The 22338-nt window shown below is 48.5% G+C and overlaps 1 protein-coding gene across 1 annotated transcript in view; it reads right to left on the bottom strand.

The window, feature by feature from the left end:
* Positions 1-16023, bottom strand: part of RPGR (retinitis pigmentosa GTPase regulator) — a 196397-nt gene extending 180374 nt beyond the window's left edge. Inside the window, exon 1 of the mRNA XM_073616341.1 lies at positions 15837-16023. Coding sequence (XP_073472442.1) covers positions 15837-15870 — 34 coding nt within the window. The 5' untranslated portion in view covers positions 15871-16023. The remainder of the gene's footprint in view (positions 1-15836) is intronic.
* Between the last annotated feature and the right edge of the window lie 6315 nt (positions 16024-22338).

Below are 22338 nucleotides of genomic sequence, written 5' to 3'. Positions count from 1 at the left end.
ATAAGGCGGCACCAATGATGTGGCACCAGTGAGGTGGCACTGATGAGGTGGCACTGGTATTGCGGCACTGATGGGCACTTGTAGGCGGCACTGATAGCTGGCACGGATGGGCACTGATGGGTTGCACTGATGATACTGATGGGTGGCATTGCTGTGCATCACTGATGTGTTAGTACATACTGGTGCCAATCAGTGCCCATTTGTGGTCACAGATTGGGCATTCACTTGAACATGTGGATGGCCATGGGGTACATACCTGGCCATCCACATGTTGCCCCCTTCCCTGGTGGTCCTAGTGGCGTCCCTAGTGGTTCAGTGTGGTCATCTAAAGGGGGGGGGGGGGGGGCTGCGCTGATAAACAGTCAGCGCAGACCCCCCCTGTCAGGAGAGCCGACGATCGGCTCTCCTCTACTCGCGTCTGTCAGACGAGAGTGAGGAAAAAGCCGATCAACGGCTCTTCCTATTTACATCGTGATCAGCCTTGACTGGACACGGCCGGAGGCTCTTTACCGAGATCGGTGGAGCGGTGTGTCAGACTGACACACTGCTCCACCGATCGCCGCGATGCGCGCCCCCACGGGCGTGCGTTAGCTGTTATCCTGAAGGACGTCATATGACACCCAGTCAGGATAACTGAACCACCGCCCGGCCGTAATTTTGCTATAGGCTGAGCGTGAAGTGGTTAATAGTGGACAATGTCAGTCAATAGAGCAGAGGACGGTATTGGTAGGGCAGTGGATGGTGTGTGGACAGTGTGAGTAGAGCAGTGGACAGTGTCAATTTTTCATTTTCATTGATCATTCAGTGTAAGGGGGCTCTTCTCCCAATGATCAATAAAGTAATACGGTCCTTCGCCCAATCGCCACCAAAATAAGGGGACACTTTACTGACCACTGACATAAGGAACACCTTATTGACCATATTTTACTGACCAGCAATGTAAAGAACACCTTCTGACCACCAATGTAAGGGGACACTTTACTGACAACTGATGCAAGGGGATATTTTACTGAGCACTAGTATAAGGAACACCTTACTGAACACTGATGTAAGGGAACAATTCACTGACCTCCAATGAATGGAGCACTTTTCTACTGACCACCAATATAGGGAGCCATTAACCTCAGACCACCAATGTAAGGGGACACAACGCTAACAAATTCCTGCTTATTTAATTTCATTGTCACTAAGGAAAATTATTTTGTCATATAGAATGGTTGTCATCGGGGTGGATAAAAAACTGATAATTAAAAAAAAAAAAAAAAAAAAAATCAGATTTTTTTTTTTTTTTTTTTACTTAAATCAGATTTTTTTTATTTTTATCAAATTTAATTTTAATAAAATGCTTTTGGAGTAAAAATCTATCTAAAGATAGTTTTCTATTTAAGATTGTGGAAAACAAAGTGGGTGCAGCGCTAATAACACTAAGAAAAACACAAAAATTTAAAAATTGTGTCAAATATTCAGAAGTGGTGAAAAACCTGAGTAAGTAAAAAGGGAAAACTAAAGCAGAGTCAAAATGTAAAATATGGTATATTATTATATAAAAGTATAAATGGTGAAGTCCATTTAATAACACAATCAGGAAATGGTGAAAAGAATATATAAAATAAATGAAGCTTGACCAAAGTCCCAATTATAGTAGACAGTGATTCAAAAGACATCCATGTGGGTATGAAGATATATTGTAGTCGTGAAGCTGTGAAGAAAAACCCTTACCCGAAAAAACTACCACAACAGCGGTCTCACCAAGCACAGGGAATTCGGTCTCCCAAAAACCTAATAATGGATGTCTCCAACTCCTGGATCTTTATCACTCAAAGAAATAAACAAAAGTTGCACCCATAGTGCAGTATTTAAAAGAATATTTTATTAAACTCAAGTAAATTGCACTTACGACATGGAGCTGATAAACATGTGTCAATATATGATATGGCGGTGCCTCCTCGGGCTTCCTCTGCCTGCTGCTTGCTATACCATCAATCTCCGTAGAGACAAAACGTGATGGCGTCAGTATCACAGGCCCACCCTATGCGTTTCGTCACGATAGGACATCGTGGAGGGGTTTGGCAATATTATAATATATATATATATATATATATATATATATATATATATATATATATATATATATATATATATATATATATATATATATATATATATATATATATATATATATATATATACACAGGGCTCGACAAACCCCGGGCGCCAGGTCGCATTTGCGACTAGATTTAGCGACCTGGCGCCTGGGGCGGCACAGCTGGGGGTATCCTGTCTCCGTGCGGACTCCGACCCCCCCCCGTGCGATCGCGTCGGGCCGCCGGTAATTGAGGCCGCGACTTTGCGGCCTTCTTCGGTCCTTCTGGAATCTGGCGCCATCTTGTGGTGGCCGTTGGTATTACAACCAGCAATGCTAATGCAATGCTAATGGCTAATGGTAATGGATACTTGCCTGTTTTCACTACCCGCCCATCTCCTTCCCAAAGTAGAGAAGAAAGTGAGTTTGGGGATAGCCCTTTTTTTTTTTTTTTTTTCTTAATAGCTTTTATTTTTATTTATTTGAATTTTAAAGTAAAAACTGTTTTTTTTTTTTTTTTTTTTCTTAATAGCTTTTATTTTTATTTATTTAAATTTTAAAGTAAAAACTGTTTTTTTTTTTTTTTTTTTCTTAATTAAAATTAATTTATTTGTTATCGCCCTGCTTGGCCCCTTTCCCACAGGCTGTCTGATCAGGTTCGCCTGTCCGTTTTTCAGGCGGACCTGATCGGACCCTTAGAGCGCTTTCACACCGAGCCGCGGGGGGCGTCGGTGGTAAAGCGGCGCTATTTTTAGCTCCGCTTTACCGTCGTTTTAGTGGCGCTATTCGGCCGCTAGCGGGGCGGTCTTTCTGTGTAAATTTAAGATTAGTTTTTTTTTATATTGAAAATAAAGCTTTGTCGGTCGTTTAAAAAAAAAACCTGGCTCCTAACTTTTTTAGCTGGCTCCTAGATTCCAAGAAAATTTGTCAAGCCCTGTGTGTGTATATATATATATATATATATATATATATATATATATATATATATATATATATATATATATATATATATATATATATATATATATATATATATATATATATATATATACACATATATATATATATATATATATACACACACATATACACATACACACACACAGGATTGATATAGTTTTCCCATAGGGCATTAATGGAAACTCAGATAATTTGTTCCACAGTTGCATACAACAGTGACTGCTATTGTATGCAGTACCGCATGTGGCCAGAGGTGGGAGGGCACCTGAGACACTCAGAAACACTCGGAGAGGCTCGGAGACGCTCAGGAACTGAGTGTTTCCAAATGTCTCCGAGCGTCACTGGTGCCCTAGCACCTCTGGCCAAATGCGGTTTGGCACCTTTCAGGGGGGAAACAGGTACCTGTTTTTGACAGGTATCGTCTCCTACCCTGTACAGTCCCCCAATACTGCCCACCACTACCCCCCATTTTACTACCCCCTTCCATTATATTGCCCTCCACTGCCCCCCTCCCATTATACTGCTCTCCAATAACCCCCCTCCCATTATACTGCCCTCCACTACCACCCCTCCCATCATACTGCCCTCCACTACCACCCCTCCCATCATACTGCCCTCCGCTACCACCCCTCCCATCATACTGCCCTCCGCTACCACCCCTCCCATCATACTGCCCTCCGCTACCACCCCTCCCATCATACTGCCCTCCGCTACCACCCCTCCCATCATACTGCCCTCCGCTACCACCCCCTCCCATCATACTCCCCTCCCATCATACTGCCCTCCGCTACCTCCCCTCCCATCGTACTGCCCTCCGCTACCTCCCCTCCCATCATACTGCCTTCCACTGCCACCTATCCCATCATACTGCCCTCCACTGCCACCAACTCCCATCAAAAACTGTAAAAAAGAAAAAAAACTCTAAAAAACAAAATTGTAAAATAAAATATAATGGTAAAAAAAATAATAAAATAACAAAAATTAAAAACTACTGATCCCGTCCACTGCCCTACTGACCACATCCACTGCCCTACGGACTACGTCCACTGCTCTACTGACACCATTCACAGTCCACACTGACACCACTGGTTGAACTACCAGCAAAGGTTGCACTTGCGACTGGGCTCTGGCCTTCTGCCACCATGGCGGGGCCCAAGACTGCACAACATGTGAAAGGGATCCGCTGTGGAATCATGAAGGGTAAGGGTGGTGGGATCAGTGGGAAGGTCTCTAGGCTTGGAGGGAATGGCCCAGGCCGGAGGTTAGGGCTGGGAGATTTTCCAAAAAAAAAAATCTAAGATTTTCTTAAAAAAAAAAAAAAAAAAAAAAAGAACTCGATTCACGATTTGAATCGAGTGTTTTTTTTTTTTGGACACCGCGCTGGTCCTGAGGAGCTGCGGGCTGGAATTTTTAGGCGAGGCCACGGCTTCGGCCTAGTCCACGGCGTCCAGCCTCGTGGACTAGGCCTAGGCCGCGGCCTCACCTAAACCCCAGCGCCTCAGGACCGGCGCAGTGTCAGCGCCGGTCCTGGGGAGCTGCAGGCAGGAGTTTTTAGGCGAGGCCATGGCTTCGGCCTAGTTCGCGGCGTCTGGCTTTGTGGACTAGGCTGAAGCCGCGGACTAGGCCCAAGCCACGGCCTCTCCTAAAAACTCCTGCTCGCAGCTCCTTAGGACCGGCACGGTGAAAAAAAAAAATCTAAAAAAAAAAAATCGATTTGCTTAAATTTTGAATCGATTTGACCTCTCAACTTGATTCAAGATTTAAATCGATTTTTTTCCCCAGCCCTACCAGAGGTCCCTTCATGGTTTCTTGCACCAGGGCCCTGAAGGTTCTAATTACGCCTCTGCTGCACCCTGTATATAGCTCACCCCAGAACCCTGCACCCTGTATATAGCTCACCCCAGAACCCTGCACCCTGTGTATAGTGCACCCCAGAACCCTGCACCCTGTGTATAGTGCACCCCAGAACCCTGCACCCTGTGTATAGTGCACCCCAGAACCCTGCACGCAGCTCACCCCAGAACCTTGCACCCTGTACACAGCTCATCCTAGAACCCTGCATCCTGTACGCAGCTCATCCCAGAACCCTGCACACAGCACGCAGCTCATCCCAGAACCCTGCACACAGCACGCAGCTCATCCCAGAACCCTGCATGCAGCACGCAGCTCATCCCAGAACCCTGCACGCAGCACGCAGCTCATCCCAGGACCCTGCACGCAGCACATCCCAGAATCCTGCACGCAGCACGCAGCTCATCCCAGAATCCTGCACGCAGCTCATCCCAGAATCCTGCACGCAGCACGCAGCTCATCCCAGAACCCTGCACGCAGCACGCAACTCATCCCAGAACCCTGCACGCAGCTTATCCCAGAACCCTGCACGCAGCTCATCCCAGAACCCTGCACGCAGCTCATCCCAGAACCCTGAACGCAGCTCACCCCAGAACCATGCACCCTGTACACAGCTCACCCCAGAACCCTGCACCCAGCTCACCCCAGAACCCTGCGCCCTGTACGCAGCTCATCCCAGAACCCTGAACCCTGTACGCAGCTCATCCCAGAACCCTGCATCCTGTACGCAGCTCATCCCAGAACCTGCACCCAGCTCACCCCAGAACCCTGCACCCTGAACGCAGCTCACCCCAGAACCCTGCACCCTGTACGCAGCTCACCCCAGAACCCTGCACCCTGTATGCAGCTCATCCCAGAACCCTGCACGCAGCTCATCCCAGAACCCTGAACCCTGTACGCAGCTCATCCCAGAACCCTGCATCCTGTATGCAGCTCATCCCAGAACCCTGCACTCTGCACGCAGCTCATCCCAGAACCCTGCACGCAGCTCATCCCAGAACCCTGCACGCAGCTCATCCCATCCCAGAACCCTGCACGCAGCTCATCCCAGAACCCTGCACGCAGCACGCAGCTCATCCCAGAATCCTGCATGCAGCACGCAGCTCATCCCAGAACCCTGCACTCTGCACGCAGCTCATCCCAGAACCCTGCACGCAGCTTATCCCAGAACCCTGCACGCAGCTCATCCCAGAACCCTGCACGCAGCTCATCCCAGAACCCTGCACGCAGCTCATCCCAGAACCCTGCACGCAGCTCATCCCAGAACCCTGCATGCAGCTCACCCCAGAACCCTGCACGCAGCTCACCCCAGAACCCTGCACGCAGCTCACCCCAGAACCATGCACCCTGTACGCATCTCACCCCAGAACCCTGCACCCAGCTCACCCCAGAACCCTGCGCCCTGTACGCAGCTCATCCCAGAACCCTGAACCCTGTACGCAGCTCATCCCAGAACCCTGCATCCTGTACACAGCTCATACCAGAACTCTGCACGCAGCTCATCCCAGAACCCTGCACGCAGCTCATCCCAGAACCCTGCACGCAGCTCATCCCAGAACCCTGCACGGAGCTCATCCCAGAACCCTGCACGCAGCTCATCCCAGAACCCTGCACGCAGCTCATCCCAGAACCCTGCACCCAGCTCACCCCAGAACCCTGCACCCAGCTCACCCCAGAACCCTGCATCCTGTACGCAGCTCACCCCAGAACCCTGCACCCAGCTCACCCCAGAACCCTGCACCCTGTACGCAGCTCATCCCAGAACCCTGCACGCAGCTCATCCCAGAACCCTGAACCCTGTACGCAGCTCATCCCAGAACCCTGCATCCTGTATGCAGCTCATCCCAGAACCCTGCACTCTGCACGCAGCTCATCCCAGAACCCTGCACGCAGCTCATCCCATCCCAGAACCCTGCACGCAGCTCATCCCAGAACCCTGCACGCAGCTCATCCCAGAACCCTGCACGCAGCTCACCCCAGAACCCTGCACGCAGCTCACCCCAGAACCCTGCACCCAGCTCACCCCAGAACCCTGCATCCAGCTCACCCCAGAACCCTGCACCCTGTACGCAGCTCACCCCAGAACCCTGCACCCTGTACGCAGCTCACCCCAGAACCCTGCACCCTGTACGCAGCTCACCCCAGCTCACTGCCCAGGCTGCAGTTAAACTGCAGTGACTTGCCAGTGTCAGTTGGTATACTGCAGTGACTTACTTGCAGTTTGAAAATGGCGCCGCCAAGACACACAGAGCCGGTCTTGTGTATCTCGGCGGCTCTCGGCCACTTTCGGCTCCTCTCGTAGTCCCGCCCGGGATGGGCGTGACTGTGAGCGGAGCCGAGCGCCGCCCATATACAGATAGCCGAGTGTACTCGGCTAGGTTCGGCTAGCTCCGCTCACAGTCACGCCCAGTCCCTGTGTCCATCATAGGGCGGGACTGGGCGTGACTCTGAGCGTAGCTAGCTGAACCTAGCCGAGTACACTCAGCTATCTATGTATATTGGCGGCCGGCGATCGCTCCGCTCAGTCAGCGGGGGATAGCAGGGGATCGGCGTATAACACGCACCAGCGATTTTCCCCTGATTTTAAGGGGAAAAAAAGTGCGTGTTAAACGCCCATAAATACAGATATATTATATATATACACACACACACACACACACACACACACACACACACACACACACACACACACACACACTTCCTAAAATTATTCCTTATGAGAAAAGTACCAGACAGCATCAGAAACAGCATGGTGAGAGTACACCAGAAAAAAAGAAGACATTTTATGCACCTGCATCTTTGCATAACCCTCTGTACTCAGTTAAGCATATATATGTATTCATTCATGCAAATGTTAGCGGACTGAATTATGAATACGCCAGACACACTGGAGCAGTTCAAAATTTATAGCTTTCTCTAAGATGCAATAAATAACATTCTAATGCGCGCTTCAGGTTTGAAAGATTGTCCCATGAAAGATGCCCCACAAAACTAGCTTTCATCATGCCCTGTTTTTGCTTATTTTAAGGTGTCTATTACAGGCCCCTCTTCAAGCACAAGGGATAAGGCATGCAGAACACATGTTCTCATTACAGATAACCCCATAAGCACTGGAGACATGCATACATCAGGGGACAAGCATAGAGAACACATGTTCTTGTTACAGGTCATCCCATAAACACTGGAGACAAGCATAGACAAACATTCTTGCTACAGGTGACCCCATAGGGGACTGGCATAGAGTATACATGTTCTTGTTACAGGTCACCCTACAAACACAAGCACGGGAAAGGCATAGAGAACATGTTGCTGTTGCAGGTCACCCTACAAGCACATGGGAAAGGCATAGAGGACATGTTCTCGTTGTACGTCACCCTACAATCAAAGGGGAAAAGCATAGAGGACACACACTTGTTGTAGGTCACCCTACAAGCACAGGAGACAGAGAATAGAGAATACATGTTCTTGTTACAGGTAACCCCAATAAGCGCTGGGCACAAGCATAAAAAGCACACTTTCTCATTGCAGGTCATCCCATTAGCAAAGAGGACACATAGTTTTGTTAAAGGTCACTGCACAAGCACAGGGGACATACACAGTACACAAATTACGTCACTCTACGATCACAGGGGATATTACAGATGATCATCTGTGTACATGTCTGTTCAGGTCCGTTTTTTTTTTAATGGAACAAAGCTAAGTCCAGGTCTGTTGAAGTGGACTAAAATGGATGTAAACAGACAACGGTCCGTTTTTGCATAGTTTGATAGGAGCCAGCACCGGCTAGCAGCCTGAAAAAATTGGGACTTGTACCTGCTGTCAGCAGCAGGAATGAGTCATTGGTTAAGTGGCTGACACCCACTTGAGGTCTGGTGTGGATTGGGGGAGAACCTCAGGCCAAAAAAATAAATAAAAAAATGGTGTGCGGGCTTTTCCCAAAATCCATATCAGACCCTTATCTAAGGATACAGCCTGGCAGACCAAGGGGCACTAGCTGAAGCCCCTCACAGGTGGCGCTGACTGAGGCCCCTCACAGGGGGCGCCGACAGATGCCCCGCACAGAGTGCACCACTGAAGCCCCTCACAGGGGGCGCAGGCCGAGGTCCCTCACAGGGAGCGCCAGGGGCACCCATGATGGGCCCACCTAAAGGACCCCCAAAAGGGGATCGCCCTCAGAGCCCCCACAGCTCCGCCCCTCTGGTTGGACTCAAGAGACTAGTAGGCCGCAAAAGCCGAGGACTAGTAAGCCGCGGCCTAAATTTTCGGCCACAAGTACGAGACCCGCACGTGAGACCGGTCCAATCTGAGCTGCGGAATGGAGGGTGGATGCTCAAAAACGGAAAGCGGCGGCCTCCGCAGCCCGACCTGGGGCCACCCATCCAGCACCCAGTTGGTAGGCCACAAACCCGCCGCCTTAGTTACGGGAGGGCCGCCGCAAGTTGCCCCCCGATCACGGATGTCCGGTCACCTGCCTCCTAGGCCCAACCACGTCAGCAGGTGGGCCCAAGGGATACCCCCCACCAGGAACAACCCCAAGGGTGGAGGGGGGGGGGGAAGAGTGTGCCCAAAAAGCACCTAGGCCAGAAGCCTGGGCCTCACCCGGGCAGCGAGGTGGGGGAGAACCCCAGAGACACCGACCACCCCAAGGAGTACCCGCGCCCCACACCATGTCCAGGAAAGGAGGGGGCCCCGTACTTACCAATCCAGCGAAGATCCCTTTACCACCATAGTGGTGGTAACACTGTGGCTCAGGCCGAGATCCGGTTGTGTGCAACCGCACGAGACATTTAATTCGCAGGGCCACCCCCCGTCCAGTGGGGCTATGTCGCGGCCGACCTAGCACGTAGCTGCGGTCTGCATGCGCTCGCTGGCAAGACTGGGGAGACCACTGGATCTTAGTGTCAAGCCTGTCGCCCAGCCTGGCAGTTGATTGTAGATCTCACCGGAAAAAAAAAAAAAAAATCGAAGAAAAAAGAAAATAACAAAAAAGTTGCCAGGACTAGAAATCCCAGCAGGGAACTAGGTCCTTACTCCTGACTAGGCAGAAAAAAACTGAAGGCCTATAGCAGAGAGGGGGGTGTATACCACCGAGGACTGCCCATAGGCGTAGCCAAGTCTTTTTTCTGCCTAGTGTCCTACTCCTGTAGGGGGCGGTATAACCCTATGGTTCTGAATAATGGAGCACTGTGTCTGTCAATGAATGCAAATGAAAACCTACGTTAGACTTACCGGTAACGGTATTTCTACAAACCTTCCAGGGGGGCACACCTGAGAGATGAGGGCTCCTCCCTATAGGAAACACAATCAATTGACACCTTATTATAAGTCCCCACCCTTCCCGTTGACCCCCAGTTTATAATAAAGTAATCCTGAACCGGTTCACAAGGAGAATCACTCCACATTAGGTACTCACCTGCCAGTGTTCAGCTTATTTTTCCCTCCACATAGGGCAGGAAGTAGGCCTGCCGTCCTGGAACGTTCGTAGAAATACTGTTATGGTAAGTCTAACGTAGTTTTTCTCCTATCACCTTCCAGGACGGCACACCTGAGCGGACACAGGCCTACCTTCAGGGTGTGACCACAGCTTCTAGGACCTTCTGGCCGAAGGCCAGGTCTTGCTGTGACAACACTTCCACACGATAGTGCTTCAGGAATGTATCCTGACTAGACCAGCTGGTCGCGCTGCAGATTTGTTCCCAGGAGGCCCCTGTTTTTCAGCCCAGGAAGTTGCTAGTGACCTGGTTGAATGGGCCTTAACCTTTGCTGGTGCTGGGACTCCAGAACTCTCATAAGCCAGGGAATTAGCTGCTCTGATACATCTGGAGACTGAGGCTTTAGAAGCCTGAAGTCCCTTCCTTGGCCCAGCGTACAAAACTGGTAGGTGATTGGATCTCCTAAACACCTTTGTTCTCTGTAAATAGGTAAGGAGACACCTTCTTACATCTAGACAATGAAATTTATTTTCTTTCTCGTTTTTTGGTTTATCACAAAAAGATGACAATGTTATATCTTGCGTCCTATAAAATAAGTACCTTTGGTAGATACAAAGGGTCTGGCCTGAGGGTGACTATCTGGCTGTATCAATAAGAAGGGTTCCTTCATGGACAGCCCTTGCAGGTCCCCAACCCTCCTGGATGTGGTAATTGCTAACAGAAATTATCTTTTTAAGGTTAGAAACTTAAAGAGAACCTCCTCTATAGGTTCAAATGGGAGTTTTTAGTGCCTCTAACACCCTTGTCAAGTCCCATGGTGGGAAACTGCCTTTGGAAACAGGGGAAACTCTTTCCCTGGCCACCAAGAAACGTTTTAGACCGAAAGGGCCGCTATCTGAACCAGAAGGGTGCTGACCGCTAGGCCCTTGTCTACTCCGTCCTGGAGAAACGCCAGGATAACCAGAACAGAGGTGGAGGTCATCTGTTTTTCTTTTCCCCAGGAAAAGAAAGTTTTCAAAATTTTTGAGTAAATCTTTTTAGTTACTGGTTTTTTGCTCAGAAGGAGGGTACTTATCACTCTTTCAAAACAGACTTTACGTTTTAGGATCTGGCGCTCACTAACCAGGTCATCAGCTGGAAAACTTCCGGCTTTGGGTGTAGTACTGGCCCCTGCCTGCGAAGATACGGCCTGTTCGGGAGCTTCCATGGCTCTGCCATTGAGATGGATCTTAAGATTGTGAATCAAGCTCTCCTTGGCCACCAGGGCATCAGGATGAGTTGGTCTGGGGACTGGCTGAGCTTCTAAAGGACCCACTGAATCAGTGCTAGGGGTAGGCATATGCCAACCTGCACTGCCAGGTCTGAGTCAGGGCATCTAAGCCTTCTGACTCCCTCTCTTGGGAAATTGAGAAATATCCCTTTACCTTCTTTTTTTGCCGATTGGCGAACAGATCTATTTCCGGATTTCCGAATCGCTGCACCAGGGTTTGAAATGCCTTGGGGTTCCCAATCCCCCTGCCTTATCGGCTGACAGCTGAGGAAATCCGCCTCGGTGTTGCTTGTCCCCTTTATGTGGGCAGCTGATATGGAGATAACTTTTCCCTCGGCCCAGTCCAGGATCTCCTTGGATAATTCTAGAAGGGGTCTGGACCTGGTGTCTCCCTGGTGGCTCAAGTAGGCTACAACAGTGGCGTTGTCGGAGTCTACTTGAACCTCCTTGCTCGTGATACTTTCTTGAAAGGCTTTCAGGGCTTCCCCCACTGACATCCGACCTAGCAAGCTGTTCCATTAACCTTGGGCTTTCTCCTTTCCTAGGTGGGCCCCCCACCTCCAGGAATTGGCATTGGTGGTAACTTTTACCAGATCCCACTGCTCTCATGGTCTGCCTCCCTTTAGGTTTTTGGGTACTGTCCACCACTCTAGGGAGGACAGGACCTGAGGGGTGAGCATTATCTCCTGATCCAGGGACTCCTTTTTGTCCCAGGAGGACAGGAAGAAGAAGTGAAGAGCTCGAGTGAAGTTGCGCCCAGACTATGGCCAGTATACTTGCTGACACCAGACCTAGGGTTCTTAGCACCTCCCTTCTGGAGCGCGATGGGGTTTTTATCAAGTCCCCCACTTATGAAACTAGTTTTGCCACTTTGTCCTTTGGCGAGAAGGGCTTCTGTAGTCTAGTGTCCACTCTGTAGCCTAGGAAGGTCTTGACCTGTTCTGGTTCGAGGGAGGATTTTTCCATGCGGACTATCCAACCCAGGTTGGATAGTCAGCTCTCCCTGTCAGAGGGGGGGTCTGCGTTGATAATCAGTACATTGAGTATCAGTGCAGCCCCCATCAGAGGTCCCCAACAGCTGCCAATCAGTGCCCACAAAGAACGCCTGTCAGTGCCCACAACAGTGCCAATCAGTGCCCCATCAGTAATGCCTGTCAGTGCACTTCAGATGTCACTCAGTAATGCCGTCAGTAGCTCCTCATCAGTGCTGCCTATCCAGTGCCACCTATCAGTGCCCATGAGTTTTTTTTTTCCAAAATTGTGACTTTTTTTGTTTATAGTGCAAAAAATAAAAAATGCAGAAGTGATCAAATACCACCAAAAGAAAGCTCTATTTGTGGGAAGTAAATTATACAAATTTAGTTTGGTTGTAGTGTTGCATGACCACGCAATTCTCATTCAAAGTACAACAGCGCTGAAAGCTGAAAATTGTCCTGGGCAGGAAGGGGGGAAAGTGCCTGGTATTGAAGTGGTTAAAATTACACCCCAAATTGGATTTTTTTTTTTTTACACTCTGATTGCTTATTACAGTGATGATCACTGTATAAGCAATCATTTACTCTGTGTAATGACATCCATTCATAATGTCATTGTTTACTACTGTGATTACCCTGTACCATGCGATCACTGTGACCAATCACAGAGATCACAGTAGTAAGCAATGGCGTCACAAATGAGAGACAGTTTACTACTGGACATGTGATCACTGTGATTGGTCACAGCAATCACAGTGTACCAAAGCACAGCACAGCGGTCCGGTACACTGATTGGTTATCCACTGGGTCTACCACAGATCGTGCCACTGTGCACGACACATGGTTCTAGGAGGACGTACCCGTATGTCCTCCCAGAATGACACTTGACCCGCTTGGCCAATGGACATATACGGCTGGGCGGGACAAGCGGTAAAATACCACTAAAAGAAAGTTCTGTCTAATATATACACACACAATTAATTTGGGTACAGTGCTGGATGACTGGAGTAATTGTTACTCTAACTATTACAGCACTGAAAACTAAAACATGGCCTGGAAACAAAGGTGTTTATTAAGGATGGGCTCGGGCATGTTCGCACACTCCACATACAGAGCCCACCAGGAAGTCGGCATGGCGCTGCGCTAATCACAGGCAGTGAGACATTTTCCTGATGTGTGGCTGCAGAGATCGGGAAATGTCTCACTGCCTGTGATTAGCGCAGCGCCGCGCCACCTTCCTGGCGGGCTCGGGGCACGTGGAGTGTGCGAACACGCCCGAGCCCATCCTTAGTGTTTATACAGGTCGGTACTAGTGATGAGCTTAGGCATGTCCGGATGAAGGATTCAAATCCATGTATGCGAGTCCACCTGTAAGGACCAATCATGTGCTGCGTATCGGAAACATTATCCAATAAAAAATTTTATATTCATTAAAAGGTTAATTTTATACTTCTCAAGATTCCTATGTTATACAGTCATTCCGAAATGATATTTGAGTTCAGCATTTTCTCAGGAAGCAAAACATTTGTTGTCCGGTGTTCATTCATGTTTAATATTTTTTGCCCCCCTACCCATAGAGGTGACAGCCTCCGGGTGGGCTCCCACACGTGGATTCAGATTCTAGTCTGAACATAACTGCACTCATCCCTGGCTGGTAAATTCTATCACTTACCAGGGCTTTTTTTCTCGGAGAATAGGTGCAGGAACTCCCCCCCGTCTGAGTCACCCCTTGTCTCTGCCCCCTACCCACCTCTGACCACAGTCCCTTGATTCCACCACCTACTGCCCCTTTTAGAGAATACAGAACCAAGTATAATTTTGTGGTGCTAAATTATTTGTATGGAACATGGTAATGATAAAAAGAAAAGCAGTAAAATAGATCCCCTGCAGCCAGCAACAATAGAATTCCAGCAATAGATCCCCACACAACAATAGACTCCCCCGGCAACAATGGACTCCACCCCTAACAACAATATATTCCCTGCAGCAACAGTGAACCACCCACAACAAAATATCACACCCAGTAACAAAATATCCACCCAAGCAACATTAGACCCCCACCCCCCCCAGCAGCAACAACAGATCTCCCAGGAGCAGCCAGCAACATAAGATTCCCCATCAGCAACAATAGACCCTCACACAAAATCAGATCCCCACCAGTGACAATAGATCCCCCAGCAGACAACATCAATAGACCCTCCAGCACACCTCACACCCCATGCTATTACATACATTCAGTGTTGGAGGTTCTGGAACTGCGTTCCCCCACGTTCCCGCTGAAAAAAAGCCCTGTCACTTAGGCCCCTTTCACACTGGGGCGGTGGGGGCGTCGGCGGTACAACAGCGCTATTTTTAGCGCTGCTGTACCGTCGTTCTTGCAGCGGTATTCGGCCGCTAGCGGTGCGGTTTTAACCCCCGCTGGCGGCCGAAAAAGGCTTAAAATCCCTCGTACAGCGCGGCTATAGCCGCGGTATAGCCGCGCTGTCCCAATGATTTCAATGGGCAGGAGCGGTGAAGGAGCGGTGAATACACCGCTCCTTCACCGCTCCAAAAAAGGGGTTTGCAGGACTTTTTTCACCGTCCTGCCTGCGCACCGCTTCAGTGTGAAAGCCCTCGGGCTTTCACACTGAACAAACAGCGGAGGCTGTTTAGGGGCGGTTTGCAGGCGGTATTTTTAGCGCAATAACGCCTGCAAACCGCCCCAGTGTGAAAGGGGTCTTACTGTAACACATAAGTGCTGCAGACAATGGCAGTAAGTGTGGAGTTATCTGTGACTATCCCATTCTCCTGGGTGACAGAACATGTCAGGGACTATTAAGGATGAGCTCCGGCGTGTTTGCATGCTGCACATGCAGAGCCCGCCAGGAAGTCGGCACGGCGCAGCGCTAATCACAAGCAGTGAGACATTTCCCGATGTGCGGCTGCAGAGATCAGGAAATGCCTCCCTGCCTGTGATTAGCGCGGTGCAGTACCGACTTCCTGGCGAGCTCTGCATGTGCAGCATGCAAACACGCTGGAGCTCATCCTTAGTGACTATCACACAATACAAAGCCTCCAGTCACCCATAGACCATGTCACTGCCTCCCATACAGAGAGCCATGGATCGTGTCAGTGCTTGTCATAGTCCACTAGCAGGCACATGTATATCATGTCACACAGCACTATCTGATCAGACTGGTGACTGGCATACAGTACAAAGCAGATTCTGCCAGTGAGTGTCCCATGACATGGATGCATGGTGAGATGATGCTGCTGCCTGAACTTACCGGGCACTACATTCTCCTCTTCCTCGGCGGCCATGCCCGGGATCCCGGTGGCTGGAGCTCAGCTGCTCCCCCCTCCAGTCCTCTCATTCAGCCATTACCCGTCCACAAGCGTTTTCTCCGCCAGGAATCCGAGAGCGGAAGTAAACAAACTGCAAGTCTATAGCAACGGGGGCGGGGAGCCGTCATCCTGTCCTGCGGTCCCACATTGCCACTGTGTGGCTGGAGGACGGAACTTCGTTCAGTAGACCAAACATTGATATTGCTAGGAATGATTTGCCTCATTAGAAGGGACAGAGCTCAAGGGGGAACCTCTTATTTGCAACAGAAAATCATGTGTCTTTTTTTTTAACCACTTGCCTACAGGGCACTTTCACCCCCTTCCTGCCCAGACCAATTTTCAGCTTTTAACGCTCTCACACTTTGAATGACAATTACTCAGTCAGGCAACACTGTACCCAAATGAAATTTGCGTCCTTTTTTTCACACAAATAGAGCTTTCTTTTGGTGGTATTTAATTACTAGTGAGTTTTTTAAATTTTTTTGCTATAAATAAAAAAAGACTGAAAATTTAGTGAAAAAAATGCCTTTTTCTTTGTTTCTGTCATAAAATTTTTACACTTTTGAAGGCCCTGGAGCACCAGGACAATGGAAACACCCTCAAAATGACCCCATTTTGGAAAGCAGACACCTCAATGTATAATCTATGAGGCATAATGAGTCTTTTGAATGGTTAATTTTTTCCAGAAGTTTTTGGAAAATGTGGAAAAAAAATGAAAACGCATTTTTTTTCCACAAAGTTGTCCATTTTTAAGATATTTCCAACACATAGTATGTACATAGCAAAAATGACACCCCAAAATACATTCTGCTACTCCTCCTGAGTATGGCGATACCTGGCAAGACTTTTACACAGCCTGACAACATACAGAGGCCCACCTGCACACGACTTCAGCGGCGACTTGCAAAACAACCTCTGTATAGAAGTCAATGCAAGTCACCTGAAGTCGCCCCAAAAATACTACAGGAACCTTTTTCTAAGTCGGAGCGACTTGCGTTGCTTCTATTAGAACGGTTCCGTAGTACAGAATGGGACGCGACTTGTCAGGCGGCTAAGTCGCCTGACAAGTCGCCCCTGTGTGAACCAGGGCTAACAAGCCAGGAAAGTACAAATACCCACAAAATGACCCCATTTTGGAAAGCAGACACCCCAATGTATAATCTATGAGGCATAATGAGTCTTTTGAACTGTTCATTTTTTTCCAGACGTTTCTGGAAAATGTGGAAAAAAATAGAAAACGCATTTTTTTCCCACAAAGTTGTCCATTTTTAAGATATTTCCAACACATAGTATGTACATAGCAAAAATGACACCCAAAAATACATTCTGCTACTCCTCCTGAGTATGGCGATACCACATGTGTGAGACTTTTACACAGCCTGGCCACATACAGAGGCCCACCAGTGAAGTAGCACCTTCAGGCGTTCTACAAGCATAAACTACACATCTCATTTCTCAACCACTTATTACACTTTTGAAGGCCCTGGAGCACCAGGACAATGGAAACACCCTCAAAATGACCCCATTTTGGAAAGCAGACACCTCAATGTATAATCTATGAGGCATAATGAGTCTTTTGAATGGTTAATTTTTTCCAGAAGTTTTTGGAAAATGTGGAAAAAAAATGAAAACGCATTTTTTTTCCACAAAGTTGTCCATTTTTAAGATATTTCCAACACATAGTATGTACATAGCAAAAATGACACCCCAAAATACATTCTGCTACTCCTCCTGAGTATGGCGATACCTGGCAAGACTTTTACACAGCCTGACAACATACAGAGGCCCACCATTGAAGTAGCACCTTCAGGCGTTCTACAAGCATAAATTACACATTTAATTTCCCGACAACCTATCATTTTTGAAGGCCCTTATATTTCTAACCCATAGCATTTACATACCAAAAATTATACTCCAAAATAATTTCTATTGAGGAAAGGGTAAAAAAAAAAGTATTACCTGTGGTTTTAGTAGTGTCCCCAGAGGAGAGAATTGGTGCAGGCAGCAGGCAGCAGCAGGGATGTGCTTAGCAGCAATAGTAATTATCCAGGTAGCATGCAGGAATATTGTCTATAGTCAGCTCAAGGATATCGTCAGCACAGCCAAAGCATTTGTCCATAGAATTGTCCAGGCAGAGACAGCCAGCACAGCCATAATATTGGTCCTGGTACACCGTTACCTCCCTGCGCTCATTATTGTACCGCTCTCCGGCCCTTCATAAAACATACTGCCTCTTGCTACAGCTAATTATTTTCATAGTCCAGGTAGCAGGCAGAGGTATGGTCAGTTTAGGCTGCAGGCAGGGGGATGGTGGCAGTAAGTCAGCAGCAGGCTGAGGGCCGCAATCAGGTAAGACCTGTGCACAGGGGCACAGGGGTAGAGGCTTTGACCCACCCAAATCTCTATGAAGCCTCCGGACTCCAGACCCTAATCTGGAAATTACGAAACCCAGAGACAACAAAAAAAATTGTTTTCTCTATCCGGAAAAACATTTCTGGAGCCCCTCACATGTGAGACCCCTGTGTCCTACAGTAGCAGGGCAACAGATCAGTCCAAGCAGTAGGCAAAAGCATAGTCCATAAAACAGGCCAGGGTCAGATGACGTGCAAGCAGTCCAAGCGGTAGGCAGAAGCATAGTTGATAAAACAGGCCAGGGTCAGTTCACATGGAAGCAGTCCAAGCAGTAGGCAAAAGCGTAGTTGGTAAAACAGCCCAGGGTCAGTTTACATGTAAGCAGTCCAAACAGTTGTCAGAGGCATAGTCAAAAAACAGGCCAGGGTCAGTTCACGTAGAAGGCAGTGGCATGGTTATTTGAGGAAGCATGGGAAATGGTCAGCACAGATGATGAAAATAGGGAAATGGATAATAATATGGGCTAATATTTTAGGGATGTGTGATATAGTCTGAAGCATTCACCAATGCAAAGGCCGGGTTCGGAGTGACACTGGGGACTATGGTAGCTGGTATCTCTTCGAAATCCTTTATTGCTGCATACTCAACATCTTTTTTGGCGTCTTCAGCCTGCTTCAGATGGTGGAATGTGGTCCGGGAAGTGGCGTTCATGAATTCGGCTAACAGCATCAGAGCGAAGGTTTTCTGGGGGGGGTCTTTGATGGTAGATGAGGGACGTAACAACTTCTTCTATGAATTTTAGGAAGTGGGCAGGGCTTTCGGTGGATTTGGTGTAAATTATGTAGGCATTATAAATGGCCAAATTAATTAAATAGAATGCTACTTTCTTGTACCAGAAATGGGACTTCCTTATTGCTAAATAGGGCTGAAGCATTTGTTCGCTGAAATCCACCCCCCCCCCCCCCCCATGTACAGATTGTAATCTTGTACACATTTAGGCTTGGGACCTCGCCTTCTCTGAACTTCAACTGTAGTGTCGTCATGGATGGTGGACATCATGTACACATTCCTGGTATCCTTCCACTTCAAGGCCAGCACTTCGTTGCATCTCAAAGTTGCTCTTTCTCCCCTTCGCAATTTCTTATTTACTATGGCTTGTGGGAAGCCCTTCCTATTCTTTCTGGAGGTTCCACAGGCCAGGGTTTGTGCAAGGTATAGGTGTTTGAAAAGGGGCAGGCTGGCGTAGAAGTTATCCAGGTATATGTGGTAACCTTTCTTCAGCAGTGGGTATGCCAGGTCCCATACAATTTTACCAGTTGTGCCCATGTAGGCCGGGCACTCAGGGGGCTGGAGCTGGAAATCTCTTCCTTCGTATATGCGGAACGCATACAGATATCCTGTGACTCTCTAGCAAAGCTTATAAAATTTCACTCCGTATTTGGCCCTTTTGCTAGGAATGTATTGTTTTATTTCTAGCTGGCCTGAAAAGGGTATCAGGGACTCATCTACACATATATGCTTATCGGGGACATAGAGTTCTGCAAATCGTTGGGAAAAGAAATTAATGAGTGGGCGAATTTTATATAATTTATCGTAATTTGGATGATTGTGGGGAGGGCACTGGGTGTTGTCACTAAAGTCAAATCCTTCCATTCAAATGGACGGGCATATGAAGATTGGGGGTTGTTGGCAATATGCTGCTGGGCATATAAATTGGTCTGGTCCACGATGGGTTGCAGCAAAGTGTTGAGCAAAAATAAATGAAAACAATCAATTTCAGAAAAATTTTGGGTATTGGCCTGCACACCTGGCTGTGTGGTGAAAGGGGAAATTCTCGCTGATCGTGAGTCGGAAGGCAGCCATGTTGGATTGGCAAGACCATCTGGGAGATATGTAGCCCTGGCTCTTGGAGGATGTGGCACTCCAGTGCTGGTAGTTGGAGTTCCTGTGCTGGCAGACCTGGCTGTGCGGTGAAAGGGGAAATTCTCGCTGATCCTGAGTCGGAAGGCAGCCATGTTGGATTGGCAAGACCATTTGGGAGATATGTAGCTGCCTTGGCTCTTGGGGGATGTGGCACTCCAGTGCTGGTAGTTGGAGTTCCTTTGCTGGCATTTGGGCATGATGCTGCGGCAGTGCTGGTACTGGGCATTTCTTGTGGCCTTTCGCTGGTGGCAGCTCTGGTACTGGGCCTTTGGTTTTGGGGTCTATCACTGGCAGCAGCGCTGGTACTGGGCCTGGGAAATAGATCCTGGGGTATATTGCTGGTGGCTGCCTGGTTTCCAGAGTTCCATGCCCTTTTAGGAGGGATCCATTCTTCCTCTGATTCATTTGCTGATCCACTACTATCGATCGATTCAAATGCTGAATTTAAATCACAATCGGAATTGGCATTTCAATCTGATGAGAACTCCTTGCTGCTCTCATCAGTCATGGAGAGGATCTGGAAAGCCTCCTCACTTGTATAGAATCTTTTGGACATTTTTTCTGAAGGGCTGTGCGACGGGTGATAAATGACGGTCACTGATGGGCGACAGGTGATGGGTGACAGGTGACGGTCACTGATGGGCGACAGGTGATGGGTGACAGGTGACAGTCACTGATGGGTGCCAGGTGACGTGTGACGGTCACTGGTGGGTAGCAGGTGATGTGCGACGGTCACTGGTGGGTGACAGGTGACGTGTGACGGTCACTGGTGGGTGACAGGTGACGGTTGACAGTCACTGATGGCAGTCTCTGATGTTGACTGGTGCACTTTATGGGACTGATAGGTGACAGATGAGGGTCACAGATGGGTCACTGATGATGATCACTAATGGCGGTCACTGATGACGGTCACTGGCGATGGTCACTAATGGGTGACAGGTGCACCACTGATGGCAGTCTCTGATGGTGACAGGTGCACGTTGTGGGCACTAATGGGTGACAGGTGCACTTTTTGGGCACTGATGAGTGACAGGTGCACTTTGTGGGCACTGATGGGTGACAGGTGCACTTTTATAAGCACTGATGTGGTGACTGATGTGACTGTTGGGTGACAGTTGGACAGTTGGGTGACATGGGGGGGGGGGCGATGTGACAGGTTCTCTTTTATTTGTTGTGTTGGTGCAGTACTGTACAAACACAGATCGGTAACTCACTGCTCCTGGCTCTTCTCTCCTCACACTGGAAACGGTGTGTGAGGAGAGAAGAGCCGGTAACAGCTAGTAACCGGTCTTTGTTTACATTTAGTGATCGGCTGTGAATGGATCACAGCCGATCACATTGTAAACAGCCGCCAGCCATTGGCTGTTTACCCTTGTCAGTGACGAGCAGTGTTCCTGGGACCACGCCGCCACCGACGTGACCGCGCTGCGTGCTCCCGATCACGCGCATGCGCGGTCTAAAGTGGGAATACCCATTTGTGATCGACCGTGATGTAATCGCAGCCAATCACATGGTGAACAGCCATGCCAAAATGGCTGTTCACCCCTGTAGGTGACGCGCTGTGTCCCGGGGACACGGCGACACAAACAGAGCAGGGCTGCGTGCCCGCGATCGCGCACATGTCCTGTGTGAATCAGCCCCTATCATATGACGTGGCCCAGAACAAGAGCCGCACCGCTCCGCCGTCATATGACGGTGGGCGGGCAGCAACAGGTTAAGGACCGAGCCTCTTTTTGAGATTTTTTTACAAGTTAAGAACAGTTTTTTTGCTAGAAAATTACTTAGAACCCCCAAACATTATACTTTTTTTTCTAACACCCTAGAGAATAAAATGGCGGTCGTTGCAATACTTTCTATCACACTGTATTTGCGCAGCGGTCTTACAAGTAATTTTTTTTTGTGGAAAAAATACACTTTTACGAATAAAAAAATAAGACAACAGTAAAGTTAGCCCAATTTTTTTTTTATATTGTGAAAGATAATGTTACGCCAAGTAACTTGATACCCAACATGTCACGCTTCAAAATTGTGCCCGCTCGTATAATGGCGACAAACTTTTACCCTTAAAAATCTCCATTGGTGACATTAAAAAAATTCTACAGGTTGCATGTTTTGAGTTACAGAGAAGGTCTAGGGCTAGAATTATTGCTCTCACTCTAACGATCATGG

Source organism: Aquarana catesbeiana, linkage group LG02 (assembly GCF_042186555.1).
Source record: "Aquarana catesbeiana isolate 2022-GZ linkage group LG02, ASM4218655v1, whole genome shotgun sequence".
NCBI classification, from domain to species: domain Eukaryota; kingdom Metazoa; phylum Chordata; class Amphibia; order Anura; family Ranidae; genus Aquarana; species Aquarana catesbeiana.
Note: the sequence above shows the minus strand (reverse complement) of the source record. Positions and strands in the feature narration are given on the sequence as shown.